Genomic DNA, 18,858 nt, shown 5'->3' with positions numbered 1-18,858 from the left:
CAGGAGGTTGTCTATTGTACTGTGGTGACACTTGCTTGTTTCCTAGATATGGGTTTCATTTTTGGCACCATTTCTTTGTTTTTATATCATATACTGCATGTTGTTGTTACAAATTGTTAATTTTAAGGTTTCATTTCATATTAACTGCCAGTTTTTTGGTGCCATTTTCAGATGTATTACTTATGGTCAGCCTTTTTTTTATTAATTGATCAGTTGCATTAAATAAACATAATGTTTTAATTCTGATACCAGTTCCTGAGCTACACTAATGTCCTCTTGGAATATGAACTACTGTTGTACATTTTTCATATGTTGTCTGTTATGACGTATCTTACAGTACTTACAGTGTCTTTTGTTATTTATGATTGTCCATGGGCGGCCAAATTGGTTTCACTTCTGGGAATTAGTTATTTATTGTAATGTAATCCAAAGTGACCAGTAGGAATTGGACCATTACTTATCCACCTTTGCTCTTATGCCAGGGCGAACAGTTAGAGTTCACCACCCAGACTCTCAGGGCGGAGCTGGAACGTCAGGGGCGAAGTTTGGAGACTTCACGACGTCGGGAGGAGGAGTTGGAAGCAGAGCTCCGTGAAGCCACGGTGGAGGTCGAATCTCTGGCCCGGGCGCGAGACCAGGCGCTGCTGGAGGCCTCACGTCTGGAGCAGGAGAAAGAGGTGTGTCAGTCAGAGCTGGATGGCCAGCGGAAAGAGGGGAGGCAGAGGGACAGGGAGGCGGCGAGACTGAGGCAGCAGCTGGAGAGCACGACCCTGGCCCTGGAGCACAGCAACCAGAGAGCTCGGGCTCTGGATACTGAACACAGGTACACACACTTAACCTTGATCGTGAGTTGAGGTACGCAATTAACTTTACAAGGCATCAGAGGGACCTACTTGGCTGCACCGCGCATTTATCTATAATGTCAACTCTATCTTCATTCAGCCTTTGTCTGACCTGTGTGTGTGTGTGTGTGTGTGTGTCTGTGTGTGTGTGTGTGTGGGTATGTGTAGATATGTGTGTCAGCAGCTGTCTGAGTCTAAGGAGCTCTGCACCCGACTGCAGGACCTGGAGAAGGAGCTCAGCACTCGATTAACCAGCATGGAGGAGGGTAAACAGCAGCTGCAGGAACAGTACGCAAATGATCAGGCCAAGATTAGCTCCCTGTCCCAGGTGTGTGTGTATGTGTGTGTGTGACGTGGTTGTTCAGCCACTGTCAGTGACTGAACATATAAACACTGCTGCAAGGATGAGGTGGAGGGTCCCATACTACAATATGTTTTTTTCTGGATTTTCCAGTGTCCCACAATGCAGTCTACTATTGGAAATAATTAAGTTACCCAACACAAATTGTGGATGATGGATAGCTCTTTGATCATTTTCAAACAAGACTAAGAGCTACAGCCATGCTCATGTCAGCATGCTCCCAATAACAATGCTAACATTTTCATGTTTAGCAGATTTAATGTTCACAATCTTAGTTTAGAGTGTTACCAGGCAACGATTTGGTTATTAGCAGTAATGACCAAGTGCTGCTGAAGGGAATGCTATTTGTTTTGTAAGCATTTGTTTATGAACCAAAGTATTGGACTAATTCAAAATCTATCCTGATGATGACATGAGATGAAGTCAGAGGATCATTAAAGTTTTTACAATTTATCCTGAGGGGAACATAAATGTCTGAACCAAATTTTACAGCAATCCATCAAATAGATTTAAAGACATTTCTCTCAAAACCACAAATGTCAACCTCATGGTGGTGCTAGATGAAAAATTGGGAATCGCCAAAGTTTGCCTAATGACAAAGAATGTCTGTACAAAATGAATGAATGTCTGCATGAAATTGAATGGCAATCCAATCAGTTGTTGAGATATTTCAGTTTGGACCAATGCAGTGGACTGACTCAGTGGTAAACTAGCTTTGCTCTCCATAAAAACAAAATATGGTTAAATCATTGGAAAAACATTTAGCTGTCTCTTTGTTAAATGTTATTGGTAGTAGCCAAACAAAGCTTGAGTGATGCATTACATTCATTTTTATTGTCCAGTAATTAGAAAAAAGTATATTATACCATTGTGAGGAATAGAATGGTTTATTACATACTGTGGCATACAGTGATATAGTATCAAACTGATTATGTGAAGATTTTTACTTTTAAGCAAATGCAATATAGACACATTTTCACAATAATTTAATATATACAAACATAAAGTCAATTTAGTCTCATGGTGATTATCGTTTTTATTGTGCATAGATTATAATCTTTGCTTTCTATCTCTGTCTTATCAGGACCTGTCCAATGAGAAGGCTCGTTCCCACGATCTATCCACTGAAGTCGAAAGCCTGAACATGAAACTACAAAAAACCGAAGCTGAACTAAAGGGGGCAACTTTTTCTCTCAGCCAATCACAGGAGAGAATAGAGTCTCTGTCACAATGCTTGAAGACTAGTGAATCACTTCTCCAGCTGGAAAAGAGAAGAGGGAGTGCGGACATAGACGCTACTTCTAGTTCAAATTCAGACCCCTCAAACAAATCACACATTTGTGAGACACAAATCCAGGAGACGTCACCTCTGGATCAACCCCCGGAGGCCAGTAAAGGTTGTGACCTTTCCTCAGGAGAGACAGAGAGGCAGCTGAGTGAGAGGTTGATAGAACTGGAAAAAGAGGTGTGTTATCTGTGTAGTCTCATTTACAGGATGTCTCCTGTGTGTCTGTGTTCAGTACTTCTGTGTGAGGGAGATGATCTATATTATGTTGAAATTCTTGCTCTAGGGATGCTTGACGACTATCAAATCACACTAGCCCACCACTTCCCAAGTGCTGCACTTTATTTCCAGAACTACAGCTTTATCTCTGCTCATCAGTTTTTATAATGTCACCTCGACTACTGTTAATCTTCCTTATCTCCTCTGCTTCTCTCTTGCTTTAGCTCTTACTCTTTCTCTCTTTCACACACACAGACACACATAAACTCTAACATCAAACTGTAATGGTCGGCTCCCAGCACCACCAAGGTCAGAAATTTCATTCAATGCATTGCTCAGTGCTGCATAAAAACTGTTAAGAATTTTAAGTTTTGAATGAAGATAGATGAAGTGAGAGTTCTGTTCTTTATCTCAGTCATATTAAGGTGCAGGTAGACTTGTTGCTACACTGGCAGGGAGTAGAAAAGGCAGAAACTTTAAAAACACTATTGAAAAATGAAGAAAACCCCTGTGCAGCAGGTCCTGGTAGACAATGTGAAAAGAATCCAAAAATCCACAAAAACTCAGCTCCAGACTTTACAGATGATGCAAATATGAAATGTGTTATTGCTTTGCCAATTCTTGCTAAAATGTTCATATAAATGGTTCAATGTTCAAATTTTAAATTTGGATCAGAGCTGGAGTGATTAATTGATTGACAGAAAAGTAATCAGGTTTAAATATTCAAATATCATATAAGTAAAAATGGTAAAAATCTAAAATGTAAATGTTTTCTGGGTGTCAAACTCTTCCAAAATAATAAACTGATTATTTTGGGTTTTTGGAGTCAGACAAAACAAGACATTTTGAAAAGTAACCATGAACTCTGAAAGCTTGTGATGAACATTTTTCAATTTGCTGCCAATCAACATATTTCTTTATTCATCAGAGCAGAATTTACAAAGTCAAGTCCACTTGAAATAAGTTGAAAATGTGGCAACACTGTAGAATTTAATTACAACCTTTATTTATGACATAAGATTAATTTAATTTCTATATTTATAGATTGAAACAAATGTCATATAAAGCTGTTATCTGACTGGGAGCCCTTTGAAAGGTCAGCTGCAGAATCTATCCAAGTTCAAATAATATGGATATTTTGAGTGGTGTGTGTGTGTGTGTGTGTGTGTGTGTGTGTGTGTGTGTGTGTGTGTGTGTGTGTGTGTGTGTGTGTGTGTGTGTGTGTGTATGCTAAAGGTAGCACAGCCTCTGACGTGGCAGCAACATATCTGTTTATGCTCTCGCCATAGGAAAATGAAAAAGCTGATTTCTTTCTCTCTCTGCATCTCCTCACTCTGATTCTCAGAAAGCAGTGGCAGTTGCAGAGCAGGAGGCTTTGCTCTCGCGGCTGTCCCAGTCGCAGGAAGTGTGTGAGCACCTGAAGGAGCAGCTGGAGGCTCTGCGCCGGCACTCGATCAGCCTGCAGGAGTCCTGCACCCAACTGCAGACACTCAACACCCAGCTACAGGTGACCCAACACACAGATAGACAACATCATCTGAAGTTATTCATCCATATTGACAACAAAAGAGTTTATTGGACCTTTACCTTCAAACTTGTAAGCCTTTGGTCATAAATTTAAAAATCTTTTTTGCAAAGATTTTTTAAGAACCTGTTACATTATTGGACTACAAGACTGCTTTGATGACAGATAGTCCCCCTTAGCTAACAGTATGCTAAGTTTTTTCCTTGTTTAAAGTTAGACAAGAAGATCAAAACATCTCTTATATCTCATATCATATGTAAATATGTAGCCAGAGCCAGCAGCCAGTTAGCTTAGCTTAGCTAATTAACAACTGGAAACATAAGACAACAGCTAGCCAGAGGTAACAAAATCTGCCTACCAGCACCTCTAAAATTCCCTTATTAACAAGGATTAGTTTATATGTGGCGCTGTTGGTTGGCCGGTACAATAACTTCCTGGAATTTCTGCTGGTTGCCTGGCAACTGATGTGATTTTGTATTTACTGTAGACAGAGAGCGGTATGAATCTTCTCATCTAACCCTTGGAAAAAAATGGGAAACTATTATAACATACATATTACATATTTTTATTCATCTTACTTCTTATAATGGTATAGCAGTACATATAAGTTCTACAAGGTGGTAGCCTCCTGTGGAATAAAACATGATAAAAGTTGATAAAATATGATAAAATCTTATTAAACCTCTAGCAAAACTTGACATTTACAGCTCGTTGGCTTTCTGTTAAACCATCATGTCTCTGTTTTGTATCATATAAACACACAAAACAACACACCCAGGTAGAGCAAGCATCACTGAGCTCCCAGCATGCAGCAGTGCTGGCGCGCTGCAGTGAGAGTGTGGCCAGGTGTGCGGCTCTGGAGGCCGAGTCCAAGGTGTGGGCTTGGGAGCGGGAGGAGTCAGCGGCCAGGGTGGATGCTCTGAGGCGAGACAACGAGCGGATGACGGTAGTGCAGCAGCGGCAGGAGGTGGAGCTGGAGGAGCTGCTGGACAAACACTCTCAGCTACGCAGTAACAACCGCAGCCTGGAGGCCCAGCACAGGGAGCTGGAGGCCAGGTACAAGCACGCACTAAATCATTGCATCAAGCATGCATTAAATCAGAATGAAATCTGAACTGTACATCATTTTAAATCTTTTTTTGTCTAACACAAAAACTCACACATATCTTCTCTCTCAGCCACACATTTAATGTCGTAGTTTCTTGTGGGGGTGAATGTTGTGTTTGCAATCTCAAGGTACAAGGAGCTCCTGGATGGAAAAACACAGCTAGAGGAGAGAGAGCGAGAGATGAAGATGGAGAGAGAGAAGATGGAAGCAGATTCACAGAGGAGGATGGAGCAAGAACGGGAGCTGGAGAGGCTGAAAGATGACAATGAGAGGTAACAAATATCCTTTCCAGTCAGCTTCCTTAGTATCACATTCACAATCATCTTTTTACCCTACCCTTCCCCCTGCACCCAAGTTCATTTGAATATAGGAGAGCAGCAGCATTAATGTTTCTATATGAAGCACAGGGAGCAATACAGTAATTATTTTAATGCAAATGTGCTATAGGAAGGTGGAAAATGCACATTTTCTTGATTTAAAGCTTTTGGGCACTAAACAGTAGCACAGAAAAACAAGGCAACAACACACAAGACATCAAAAACAGGATGAAGGCAACAAATAAATCTTTTTGTGGGTTTAAAGGAACACCAAACAACATTGAAGGATTTGAGACTGAACACATTCATTCATCTGAGATATGACCATATTGTGGCAGGTGTATAAAGACAGATAATAAGAAAAGATAATCATGAGCTTCATGTGTGTACCATAGTTAGTTAATCAACCAGATTACTCACATACTTCTAATGACGGGTTGTCAAACTGTAGACAGGAAACCCTGTTTTGCTGGTGACACAATAGAAAAACTACATCAAAAAATAAAGTTAGTATCCCTGTGTACATGCAGCTTTGTCTATAAAAAATTAATGGTTTGAATATTTTCTTTAGGCAACAATTCAGTTGCAAAATGTTGCAGCTTCTCAAATGTGAATAATGTGAATATGGGTTTTCTTAGTCGTCTTTGATCGTACATTAAATATCTTTAAGTTTTGGATGGTTGGTTGGATAAAAAAAAGATATTTGATGATGTCACCATGAGCTCTGGGAACTCGGGATGTGCATTTCCAGTATATTTACTATTTACTATTATAGACCAAGCTTTTAAGAAAATAATAGGTTTATTGACCTGAATATATTTATTTGTTGCTGCCCACAAGGAAATATGTGGACCATAGCTGATTGTCTTAATATTGAGCAGTGATTCAGTTTTAAGTTACATTAAAAGTTTAATTCCAAAAGCAATTTGAAAACACATTGTGAAGATAAAATGTCCACCAATGTTTATTACTGAATACTATAAAATTTCCCCCACAGTGATCGTTAGATCTCATCTCATCTCATTACAGTTTTCATTAGAAAATGAAACAAAGATGATTGCTTACCTCTATAATGCTACTATAACCACTTAGTGACTCCAGTTATGCTCCATAATGTGTTCTTCAACCATTTTGTCTGAGATGATGTCAGATTTATCTATTACTGGTTGTCTGGCTTTGTGAGGACTCATCATGTTGTGTAATAATACAGTAATGAGCTTTACTCAGAGAGCTCTTACTAAACAATGAAACAAGGCACTTTGTTTGACACACACACACACACACACACACACACACACACACACACACACACACACACACACACACACACACACACACACACAATAACTATGTTTATATGCACAGTAATTTTCCAGTATTATTCTGAATATGACAGTACTTTTGCCTTATTCTGAATGTAGCAGTTTCCAATTAAGACATGTGGGATATGTTGATATTATTCAGGTTTTAGGATCATTTTTTGGACATGTATACAGCACATTCAGAATATGAGTCTCAATTGCAGTTTTTGTTGAAGTTTGTAACACATGGCCTCTTGTTGGTTAGCGGTCAGCTCTGTGCATTGTAAACAAACTAACCAGCCAATAGTTTGCAAGGCTGGGATAGAGATGCACAACAGGCTGGTTGTGTAACACACCCCTGCGCAGGCAAAATGACATATGCTGGAGCAGGAAGGCAGACAGAGAAGAGGAATGAGAGGAGAGAGGAGAGCTGTTCATAGCAGGCTGGAAAAACAGAGTGTGCCTTCTTCACGATGGGGACGGAGAGTATTGGTTATTATCCTGACTGATGGTGATGATGGTGATGCACCAGGAACACTCAGCAGTGTAGTAAACATCACAGGACAACCTTGGTACTGGATGTGCCTGTAACTATACATTTATATCAGTCATATCAACGTCACTTATAGATATCGGGCAGCAACTCACCGATGTTTTTCACCTCGCTGGTTTACTTCATTGCCTGCAGACATCTTGTGTTTCCTGTTTCCACTGGAGCAGAGGGAAACCTTCAAAACCCTCTGCATCTTAACAGGAATATTAGTGGAATACTCATTTTCATTAGCCATGTAAACAACTTAGTAGGAATATTGTCTTTTTTGGAATAAGAGTAAAAAACAGAGTATATTGTGCATGTAAATGTAGTCATTGACAGTGATGAGTAAAGTCTATGTGTGTTGGTGCTGCAGGCTGCAGGCCCAGCAGAAGGAGGGGTTGGCGTCACAGGCGGAGCTGCTGGCTCAGGGCTCGGTGCTGAGGGGGGAGCTGAGCGCCTCCCAGTTGGAGAGGACTCGACTGGAGGGGGAGCTAAGCGCCCTGAGGGAAACCAACCAGAGCCTGGACCTCAACAATGCCATCCGCACCAGCGAGTACCAGGTTTTAAACGCACACACACACACACACACACACACACACACACACACACACACACACACACACACACATACACACACACACACACACACACACACACACACACACACACACACACACACACACACACACACACACACACACACACACACACACGTCATGGTCATTTTTGGGGACATTACATGGGCTTAATCTCCTGGAGACTTACCCTAACAAAAACCAATGACCCAAAAATCATCTTTTTCCCAGTTGGACAAGTGGTCCCCAATTAACTGGTCTTAAGTCTAAAATTCATCCCGAAAAGTAGCCTATGACAGACCAGGCTCCCCTTCCACACACACACACGCACGCACGCACGCACACATGCACACACACACGCACACACACACACACACACACACACACGCGCACACACACACACACACACACACACACACACACACACACACACACACACACACACACACACACACACACACACACACACACACACACAGGTGTTTTGTATTCAAGCTGCCAGTTGACCATTTGCATGCAAAAAAGGGATTTAGTGCTTCATGGTGGAGACACTCGAATACATTACACTCTAGAAAAAACAAAACATATTTATTTAAAACATTATTGGGCAATTAAACACATTTATTTGATATTTATGGCAGGTTTTGGAGACTATTTTACATAGCTGTGGTCAGGGATGAATTGCTATCATATCATTAGTGGAAACAGTGACTGTCTGATCTCAAATTTTTAATATAAAGCCAATTTCAGCTTGACATATCAGAAAAAATGATATATTGGTATAAACATTATATGAATACCAAGTTCCTAATTATAAGTAGGGCCCTCCTTTGCCTTCAGAGCTGCCCAACAAGTGCTGAATATTGAAAACTGTCTTCAAGCAGGAAAGGGGTGAAACAGTTGGAAACAGACTTTATGGAGTTCTGAGGTTACTACACTTGGAAATTAATGTTATGCAATTGTAATATATAATATAGGTGCACCACCTTCATTGATTAATTAACAAACAAATACATTTATTAACTAATAATTAGGAGGAAAAGAAATTACATCAAATTTGATCTGTCTTTTATCTGAGAGTCATGAACTCTGAATACGGGAAATCCTCATGTTATAAAGGAAATCACAAATACACCATATGATGATATTGAACTAATCAGGATGAAAAGGGAACACTCAGCATATCTACATACAACTAGAATGAATGGATGAATGAATGTGTAAATTAAAAATATTTATTATGTTTTAGTTATTGCGACAATATGAATGAATGAATGAATGAATGAATGTTATCCCAAACAAAACAAAAATGCAATGAGGGGCAATTAACTATAAAATTTGATTTTGAAAAGCTCTTTGCATCAACTCAGAGACAGAAGTGTAGCAGATAGTTTTCCTACTATTTCCGTGGTGATGAAGGGCTGATAAGGGGAACTTCCTAGAAAGCCTAGGGCAAGGCGAAGCAGACTCAGTGATCGTTGGTTGTGTCAGCCAGATGAGAACTGCTGCTGCAAGTTCAGTGAAGCACTTTGGTTCACTGCTTTTGCTTTGGTGGATCTGGTCCCGGAATCACTGCATGCCTGCTGTGTGGCTTCAGCAGGCACACAGCCTGAGTTCTGCCCTTGTTGCTTTCAGTGGCAGACTGCAGAGTTTGGATACTGGAGCTCTAACCAAAAAGTCCCAAAAAGTACAAGAATATGTCTAATTACATGAAAAAAGGGGGGGGGGGGGAATTGGATATTACAAAAATAGTCGATCATTCGTATGGCAAATGGTGTGTAATGGCTAATAGTACTTGGTCTGTAGCTTTAGGCATATTTTTCAGTCTTCTCTTTTCTCTTTTCTGGAGCTCTCAGCCACAGAAAAAACAGGGACAAAGCCTGAAATATCAGGCCGACCCAGCTGCAGGGCAGAGAGTGAAACAGAAGAAGCAGCAGCGGTCAGCAAGCCAAAAAGCACCAGACAAAGAGTTGTAAAACTTTTTATAGACTATGAGGCCTGTTATGAAATAAAAAGGATCCTTGGCTTGGTGATCGAGGAGGGAACACCTTGATTACTAATAAATATCTCTGTGTAAAGAGAAAACTGGCGCTCAACTTAAATGGGAATAACTTTCCATACTGAATATTTAAAAGCTACTTGCTTTGACACTCACCCATTCCTGTTGACAATCCTGAAACATTATGAAAGCCAGTAGGAAAACACTTAAAATTGCAATATTGATTAACGAAATTAACCCTAACCCAACACCAATATCCAATCTGTAGTTAAGAACTATTAAGAACAGTCTTAGCAGTCAAACCATAGCTAAGAAATACACTTACATTGGTTAAAGTGAAGATACATATTTTCACTTATTCTTAGATGCGTCAGATACTCATTGTGAATTAAAAAGAGGAGAGGAGGAAAGAGAGTGAATCAAAGGAATGTGGCTTATCCTCCCCAAATGTATGAACCTAGCGACAGCATGAGCGAGGAGGAAGGACGGAGTTCATCTGTGGAGTGAGGGGAATTCTCTGGTTGATTCAGTCTGCTCGTATCTGGAAGAAACAAAGTAGTTAATTCCCAAAACTGTCCATTTTGCTCCTGTGGCTGGTGGGAAGAGGCTGGGCTTTTAGTTGTGTGCCATGTTTGGGGTTAGAGGTCAGTGGGTTAGTGTGCTCTTGTAAACACACACAGATATGTTTGGACTCAAAATGTATAATGTGTCTGAAATAATTTAGCTTTTTATATTATTCGATTCGTTCTCTATAGAGTCACCCAGCAGATGTTTCGATCTGCTGCTTCATTAACTGTTCATCAAACCATTCCTAAATCACCTGGTCCTGTAAAAGCTGCTGAAGGACATTTAGTCTGCTGGTCTGATATATGTGTAGAAATTCAGTTTGTACACAGAAAGGAATCACACAGACCCAGCGCAGGATTCAAGATAGCTGTGTTTTTCAGTCATACGCCTTAGATATGTGCCTCAATTTTAATCAACACAGCTGTTTACACAGGCTGCGTAGCAGCTTATGTTTCACTTAAACTTTACATGCGTAAGTGTATTTTTACATTCAAAGCCCATTTTCTTTTGTTCCATGCCAAATATTCCGTGCATATTTATCGTGTGTTGTGTGTTGGGCTCTCAGTACAACCAAAATGCAGGTGATCTTTACTCTGATCCTAGCCAAGAAATTGTAAAATGGTGTTCTGTCACTTTTGCAATTAGTTTTTTGTATGGATTAAAACACAGAGGAAACAGTATGTCAAGAGTGCCTAACTTCCCATCGTGATGTATTTCCAGGTGAAACAGGATAGACTAGTGGGACATAACATTGGGAGGAATTTGATTTGAGCGTTGAAAAGTGGGATTGTCAAATTTATTTTTTTGGTATTTAAAAAAAACTCCATACTATTAAATAGGCGAACAATATTACTGGGGATCTAAAAGTGTTCTTAAAAAGGCAGTTTTCATTTCACCCTGATTTTAACCAATTGAGATATAACATGTTAATTAGTGAGTTTTAGGAGTGCTGGTAGGCAGGGCCAGGCTAGCTGTTTCCCTCTGTTTCTAGTCTTTATGCTAAGATAGGCTAACCAGCTGCTGACACTAGCTTCATATTTTTTGCACAGACATATGTGGTATTGACCTTCTCAGCTAACTTTCAAAGTGTGAATTATCTCATTTCGAAAAACATTGAACTGTTCCTGTAAATGATGAAGTAATAGCAGATCAATGCTAAAAATAAACAAGCAGAATTAATTTCCCTGTTGAGTATGATCACTCAATCTAATCTGTCACAAATGTCATTTTCTCTGGTTCAATTTTCTGCCTTTGCCTGATGGTTTCTTTGTCCACTCAAGTTAAACTCTCCATTATTCCAAAATATATGAGTTTTAAAGTCAGCATTTCCATAAGCTCCACTACACATCTTATTCATCCTGCTCCAACACTCAGGCTTCTCATTATACTGTTTTGCAAAAGGAAAATGGAGCAGAAGAGAGGTTACTGATGAACCTGTTGCACTGGTGGTGCTAAAATATGGGTCTGGACTGGACAGAACTGAACCAAGAATGCAAAAATAATTGAAGGCAGTTTCACAAATAGGAAATGAGGGGAAATGTTCCGTTCAGTTATGGCTCTTCCTTCTTGAAAAACAAGTTTGGTACTTTTATAAACTTTTCTACACATTTACATGTACAAAAGAGATCATTTCCCTCCCCTTTTTTCACTGCCCCATACACCTGATTTTGTTTAGTGTGTTTGCTTCAAATCTCATCTCTGCCTTTAGCAGCATCTTTATGAGACTGTCAAAGCTCAGGCTTCATAGAGCAGCTGAGTGAAGTCTTTGGCCATTTGTGAGGCTGCAGTTTGTGTTTGTGCCTTTCAGTCAGTCAGACAGTCAGTTCTCAACGAACTCTATCATATCGCTTTTCAATTTGTTCATTTTTAGCCATGCTAGCGGCATCTGTATGTCCGTTTGTAGGTTGGTTGGTCCACCACTTAGTGCCCAGATTGAAATATCTCAGCTATTTGATGGACGGACATGATATTTGTACTCCCAGAGTATGAATCCTCCTGACTCTCAGCCGACTCTTCCTCTAGCTAAACCATGAGGTTGATGTTTCTATGTATTTGTGCATGTCTTGTTGATCTCTCTCCTTCTCTCTGGTGATCCTGCTGTGGTGTCTGTGTGTAATGGACTGCAGGTGAGATCGGCTGATTGTCTGATTGAATGGTTGTGACTGTGCGAGTGTGTAGGTTGTTCCAGGGAGTTGATTGGTTTCAGCCCCCAAGCTTGCAATTTAAAGGCTGGCTTCTTCCAGCTCCTGCGGGCTCTTCTCTCTCCACTTCCTACAGAAATATTTCAGTGTGAGATTTTGTATTTAGATTTGCTAACATGATGTACCAGCCCAGGTTTGGTAGGGACGGGTAGCATTTATGTGTCATTCTGTCTTCTCCTGTTTCTGTTACACTTAGAGGTAGGTTAGTGAATTGTATTTTTGTTCCTACTGTTCGAGTAGGTTATTTAGCTTTAGTTCCCTTTGGTTTATTGTTTTGCTGTTAACCCACCCTGAAGCTAAAACATTTTAAAATAAACCTTTAGAAGGCTGCAAATCCTGGTGCCGTTGGTTCCTGGGTGTTAGGAAGAGGGGTGTCTCATCTTTCATGTTGCACCAGGGTTCCCCCCAGGCCGGGTCGTAAAAGTGGTTTTGAGAAAAATGTCTGAACAACTGTTGGTTGGATTGCCATGAAATTTTTACAGACAGAAAGTATTTACCTCAAAGCACCGCTGTGTTACAAATCTGCTAGCATGGCTGTAGAGTCTTATTATTTATTAAGTTTGCAGTTTCTATAACCAATACCCAGGACTTCAGTCACCAATAACCAGGTGTCTTTGAACATAGCTGCCCTTGACATCATGAACACTATAAAAGTGTTGTTTTAATTCTGAGACACACAATACTGCAAACTGCTATTCAGCTCAATATGAATGGATGTATAGATGCCTTGAAAGATCTTTACCATGTCATTTTACATTACCTGACCACAAACACACTGTATTGGGTATGCCTTCATAGAGATCCTCACATTATCAGGTATGCTCTTACAGACTAATCAATAAATCGATTTGTTGATTTACAGACAATTAATTGCTAACTATTTTAGTAATCGATTGTTTTGAGTCATTTTTAAGAAAAAATGTTGAAATTCTTTGATTCTCAAATGTAAATATATTCATATTTATTCTATGAGTCAGTCTTCTATGATAACAAATTGAATATCTTAGGGTTATGGACTGTTGGTCGGGACAAACCAAGACATCTGGGCTTTGGGAAACAGTTATCCACTTTCCAACATAGACAACATTTATAGATGACTTAATAAAGCTTTATTTACTTGCTTAATTGATTAATTGGTTAAAATAATTAGTTAGCTGCAGCTCTACAGGCTATTAAGTATACAAACAGATACACACACAAACTACATATTCTGATCTTACCAAGCGATTGATGCCCATCCTCATGTATGTGTATGTGTGTGTGTGTGTGTGTGTGTGTGTGTGTGTGTGTGTGTGTGTGTGTGTGTGTGTGTGTGTGTGTGTGTGTGTGTGTGTGTGTGTGTGTGTGTGTGTGTGTGTGTGTGTGTGTGTGTGTATGCAGAACCTGCTGAAGGAGAACCGGGCTTTACTGGAGCAGACCCTGGAGCGCCGTGACAAGCAATATACAGAAGAGAAGGAGTACCAGTCAGTTTCCACACACACACACACACACACACACACACACACACACACACACACACACACACACACACACACACACACACACACACACACACTGAAAACAGAAGTGGATTGAAGAGGAAATAAGGCTTCCTCATTTCTCCTCACTTTCATCTTAACAGCATTGTTAAAATTACATCAACAAGAAGGTACAAACTGATTGTAATGTTTGCATGAGAGCATATTTTATAACATTTATTACTTTGCAGGCAGTAATTCATATGCGTTACGTAAAAGCACTTATGTGAAGTTTTAAGTCTGAGACAACAATTTCACAGTCCAACAGCACTCAGCAGTTGTCCTTTTAAATGTTTAATACACTGGTTGTAGATTAATCCAGAACTAATAGTGAGCAAGCTGGGGTGCCTTCACCCTTTACATTTAATGAGCCACATTTCTCTACATCTCTTTGTACGTTAATTTTCAGCCTTGATTCATGAAAGGATAATTTTATCCACCCGTGTTTCTCTTTTTTCCCTTCAATTACTGACAGAAATGTCAGTGTTAACATATGTAAGTGTTTCACAGCACATTTTAGTTCAGCACCCTGCCATGCAGCTGCAGGTCACCTGGTTGGTCATTATTACTGTAAAAAAGGTGTTCAGTTAAACAGCCAAGCATTGCACAGACCAACAGAAATGTATAAAAACGTTTACTCCATATTATGATGTTAATCATAACAGAAAATACACTGCACGTCTAGAGGCGTCCAAAGTGGTCCAAAGTGACCTCTGCATCTCACCGAGTGCATGCTGGGATAACAGGATGAACAAGATATTAGTATTTACAAGTATTTACAATTAAAGTTTATTCATTATTGACTTTAGCAACAGCGTAGATTAGCATAAATACTGGAAACGGGGGAAAGTCTAGCTCTGCCAAATGGTAACAAAATCCACCTACCAGCACGTCTAACTAAATAGGATGTCATATCTTGTTTGGTTTTATTTCAAATATTTTACCTTAAGCTTTACTCTTTGGAACAAGCAGATAAATAATATGTGTATTGTGTTTATGTATAATTGATATTCAATGGAAACGATTTTGGTATTGAGCTCACTGAAGGTTAAATGTACCCTGTGGAGTTTTTGACCAATATTTTGGTGGAGGGGCTTTGATTTTCTTTAATCCACTGACCCTCAGCTGGTGGCATTAATGTACCAAGAAAGGTTGCAATGCACCAGGAAAGAACAGACATGAAGAAGATTGCAAGCTAATAAACATGAATGCAAAAAAGAAAAAGAAAAAAAGAAGCAGGATCCAAAATACCCCCAAAAATTAGCTTTGTAAATGTTTTAAAGAGTAAGGAAATTCATGCAACACATCTGTCAGCCCCTATGGATACAACACAGTGCCTTTGGGTGAAAAACAATTGATGTAAACAAAGCGGTGGTCATAAAGAAAGAAGAACAAAACTAAAGTAACCTAAACTTCAGACACACTGAGGGGTAAAAGTAAGTAATATTTATTTAGAGTACTGTGTATGATTGTTTAAGATAAAACTCAGCAGTGCTCAGGTAGCAGGTATGCACATACTGACGACAGGCGCAGCTTAAATTTAATTGGCCAGAGTGACACGATTGGCAACGTGTCACAAATATCAAGCTGTTGCGTCAATCTGGAAAAGAAGAGGGGCTGACCTTCAATAAAAGTCAGCGAGACTCTGCCAAGTCTGGATTCTTAAACTTGTACCGCTCTATACACTCCCTGCAGGATACTGAATGTAAAAATTAAATATTATTGGAGCATTTTATTTGAGTAGAAGAAATGCATTTTTAAATTTTAATTAGCAACTAGCAACAGCAAGTATAGTATAAGGTTTTGTGCACAGAGCTGTAACTCTTCAGTCTGAATTATTTGATGATGTATTATCATCACAAGGTCTGCTGATTGCAGTTTATTTAAACTGGGGCATTTATTCCTGCAGTTTAGTGCTGTGCCAAGTACATTGTGGTGTGTTTTTTTAATAATGAGAATGTAATCCAAACTAACACCAGGATAAAAGTCCAAATAGGGTACAGAGGGCAGAAAGAGACGGATGTTATTATCTCATAGCCAGCAGTTTCTCATTAAAAAATGAAGTGAAGGCGAACCACAGTCTGGTCAAGGCTCCTGTTCAGCTTTTTCTTTGTATTCATAGCTGGAATGAAACTCGAAGAATACAAGTGCAACTTGAAACACGTAAACAGTCATCCTCTTAGTCCATGTGATGTGATAGTTCAGATACAAACAGGTCAGGTACAAAAATCCTCCAAATATTAAATTTCTCTGATTGAGAAAAAAAGTGAATTACATTTCAGATAAACTGCCTCAGAAACAAAACACTTTCTTAAGTAAAAGCAGATTTGAGGAGTTCATGCACTTTACTTTCCTGACAGCCGTCGTAGTCACACTCTTTGTTTAATTCTCATTTTAAAAGTGTCTGCCAAAATGTATTTAAATCCTTGAAAACTGCAAAAGACAGTGTTTGAGTTACAAGAAAATGATCACTTTTGTTGCGAGTGAAATCGAACAAATGGTGTTGTGACTTTTCCATTGCAGACTGAAGTTGGGGGTAAATGTTGTGTATCTAGTGAGCAAACATGAAGAGCCTTTCTAAGTGTTAGGTGGGATCCTTCAGGAGGTTTGAGTAGAACAGGGTGGGATGACTGAATATTTTAGATCAAGCAGACTTAATGGACACATGTGCGACTGCTCATACACATACACATTATTATATATTCAGTGTATAACCAGCAGTTCATTAATGGAACTTCAAAAGACCTTCACCTTAGTCTTAACAGTTTCAGCAGATTTTTTCATCAACCTTGTCTATAAAATATTCCCTAGACATTCTCCATTCCTTCAAAAGGCTTGAACAACAAATTCCTTTCCTTATATGTACACCCAAGGGCATTTTATTTTAATGGTCTCTAAGGACTCAGGACTCAGGACTCCTTGTTAATGACACAAAATATGATTACATCATATCTAATATGGTAAATATGACATAGAAGTTAAATTCATAATGACATTGTCAAAAGAGAAAATACATTCTATCAATAAGCTTTCACAGAATGAATTGTACTGGCCTTCAAGTGTGCTTATCATGCGAGGCAGCTGCATTTGCAAGACCACAAGATTATATGAGAATCCATCTTGCCAGGTTAGTTATGCACTCATGTCTGAACCTCCGGTGGTTTGGACCAATCAGCGTCCTACAAGGATTCTCACATGATTTTGCAAATCCATCTGCCTCGCAAGGTAAGATGGTGATAGTCAGACGGTTCATCCAATCGCCTGCCAAGTTGTTTTTTAAACAGTTTCCAAGGACAACTTCTCAGATGGTTCTGTGTAAAAAATCTGGCACATGACATTACATTACATCTGACAGTAATGTCAGATGTAATGTAATGTCATATTTCAGTAAAAACCAAAAACTTCAACCTGATAATACTGCTGGAGGTAAAGTCAGGGGGTCACCAAAGTCAGTAGGATTCATTCTGTGGGGAAAATGAATGTCTGTACAAAATTTCATGACTGTCCCTCCAATAGTTGTTGAGATATTTCAGTGGTGGATCAACTGACCATCATTGCCATCCATGCTCCTAAAACAGAGAAAATGATACCAAACTAAATGTGTCATTTTCCCTCTGACTTGTGCTCATCTCTTCTAACATCCCGGATCTTCTCCGCCCACAGCTGTGTGTCGGTGGCCAGAGGTCAGCTGACAGTGTCAGCGCCTTTGTGTTGAGTATTTTTATCCTCAGCTGTCTTTTATCCAGGGGAGGTTTGCTGAGAGTGCAGGCTCTTTTTCCGCAATGCCTTTGTGTTTGACCATACCACAGCTCGAACTCGAACTGTCTGCAGCAGCAGCACATCGACATTAACATCCAAATGCAGTCTCTTTTCTGATCTGGCTTTATTTCTCAGTTTTTAGGAATGGGTTGAATCACACAGTCAGGTTTTATACACACTCACAGAATAATCCCATCTACTCACGCTGATAATAATTGTGTGAAATGAATCAAGCAGCCTTCCTGGTCAGAGTTTTCTTCTCAGCTGCTTTGTTCTGATGCTTCATGTGGTTTCCTGCAGGGAGAAGCTGGGCGAGCTCCGTCGGGAGAAGCAGAAGTTGGTGGAGAAGATTATGGATCAGTACAGAGTCCTCGAGCCCAGCATGCTACCTCCAACCAGCAAGGCCAAGTATATAAAAATGTTGTACTAATTCACTGAGCTGTGAGTTTTAGTTTTCTGTACTTGTACAATTCAACTCAATATATCAGCCCAGCAGTAGTCTGTGTTTATATAACTAAACAATAAGGAAAGTAAAAAAGAAAAAACAAAAAGTCAAAGGATAAAATCCATTGAAAAAGAAATTACGAATAAACCAGAAAAATAAATAGGAGGTAGTTCAAGGATTACGGTAAGTGCAGGATACTGATTAATGCCTAAAATGTATTCAAAGGTAGTGGAGTTTACAACTTGTGAATCAATAACATATCAATAAATCCCACATCCTTATACAGTTTTCTTCAGAGAGGA

The 18,858-nt window shown here is 39.5% G+C and overlaps 1 protein-coding gene across 1 annotated transcript in view; it reads left to right on the top strand.

Moving 5' to 3' along the window:
* ccdc88b (coiled-coil domain containing 88B) overlaps positions 1 to 18,858 on the top strand; it is a 52,808-nt gene that overhangs the window by 24,399 nt on the left and 9,551 nt on the right. The window contains exons 17-25 of the mRNA XM_062425445.1: positions 483 to 823; positions 1,011 to 1,170; positions 2,288 to 2,668; positions 4,053 to 4,214; positions 5,011 to 5,288; positions 5,469 to 5,612; positions 7,867 to 8,053; positions 14,216 to 14,298; positions 18,412 to 18,519. Of these exons, the coding sequence (XP_062281429.1) occupies positions 483 to 823; positions 1,011 to 1,170; positions 2,288 to 2,668; positions 4,053 to 4,214; positions 5,011 to 5,288; positions 5,469 to 5,612; positions 7,867 to 8,053; positions 14,216 to 14,298; positions 18,412 to 18,519 (1,844 nt within the window). The remainder of the gene's footprint in view (positions 1 to 482; positions 824 to 1,010; positions 1,171 to 2,287; positions 2,669 to 4,052; positions 4,215 to 5,010; positions 5,289 to 5,468; positions 5,613 to 7,866; positions 8,054 to 14,215; positions 14,299 to 18,411; positions 18,520 to 18,858) is intronic.

Source organism: Scomber scombrus, chromosome 9, assembly GCF_963691925.1.
Source record: "Scomber scombrus chromosome 9, fScoSco1.1, whole genome shotgun sequence".
In the NCBI taxonomy this organism is placed as follows: Eukaryota; Metazoa; Chordata; class Actinopteri; order Scombriformes; family Scombridae; genus Scomber; species Scomber scombrus.
This window is presented reverse-complemented; position numbering and strand designations above follow the sequence as displayed.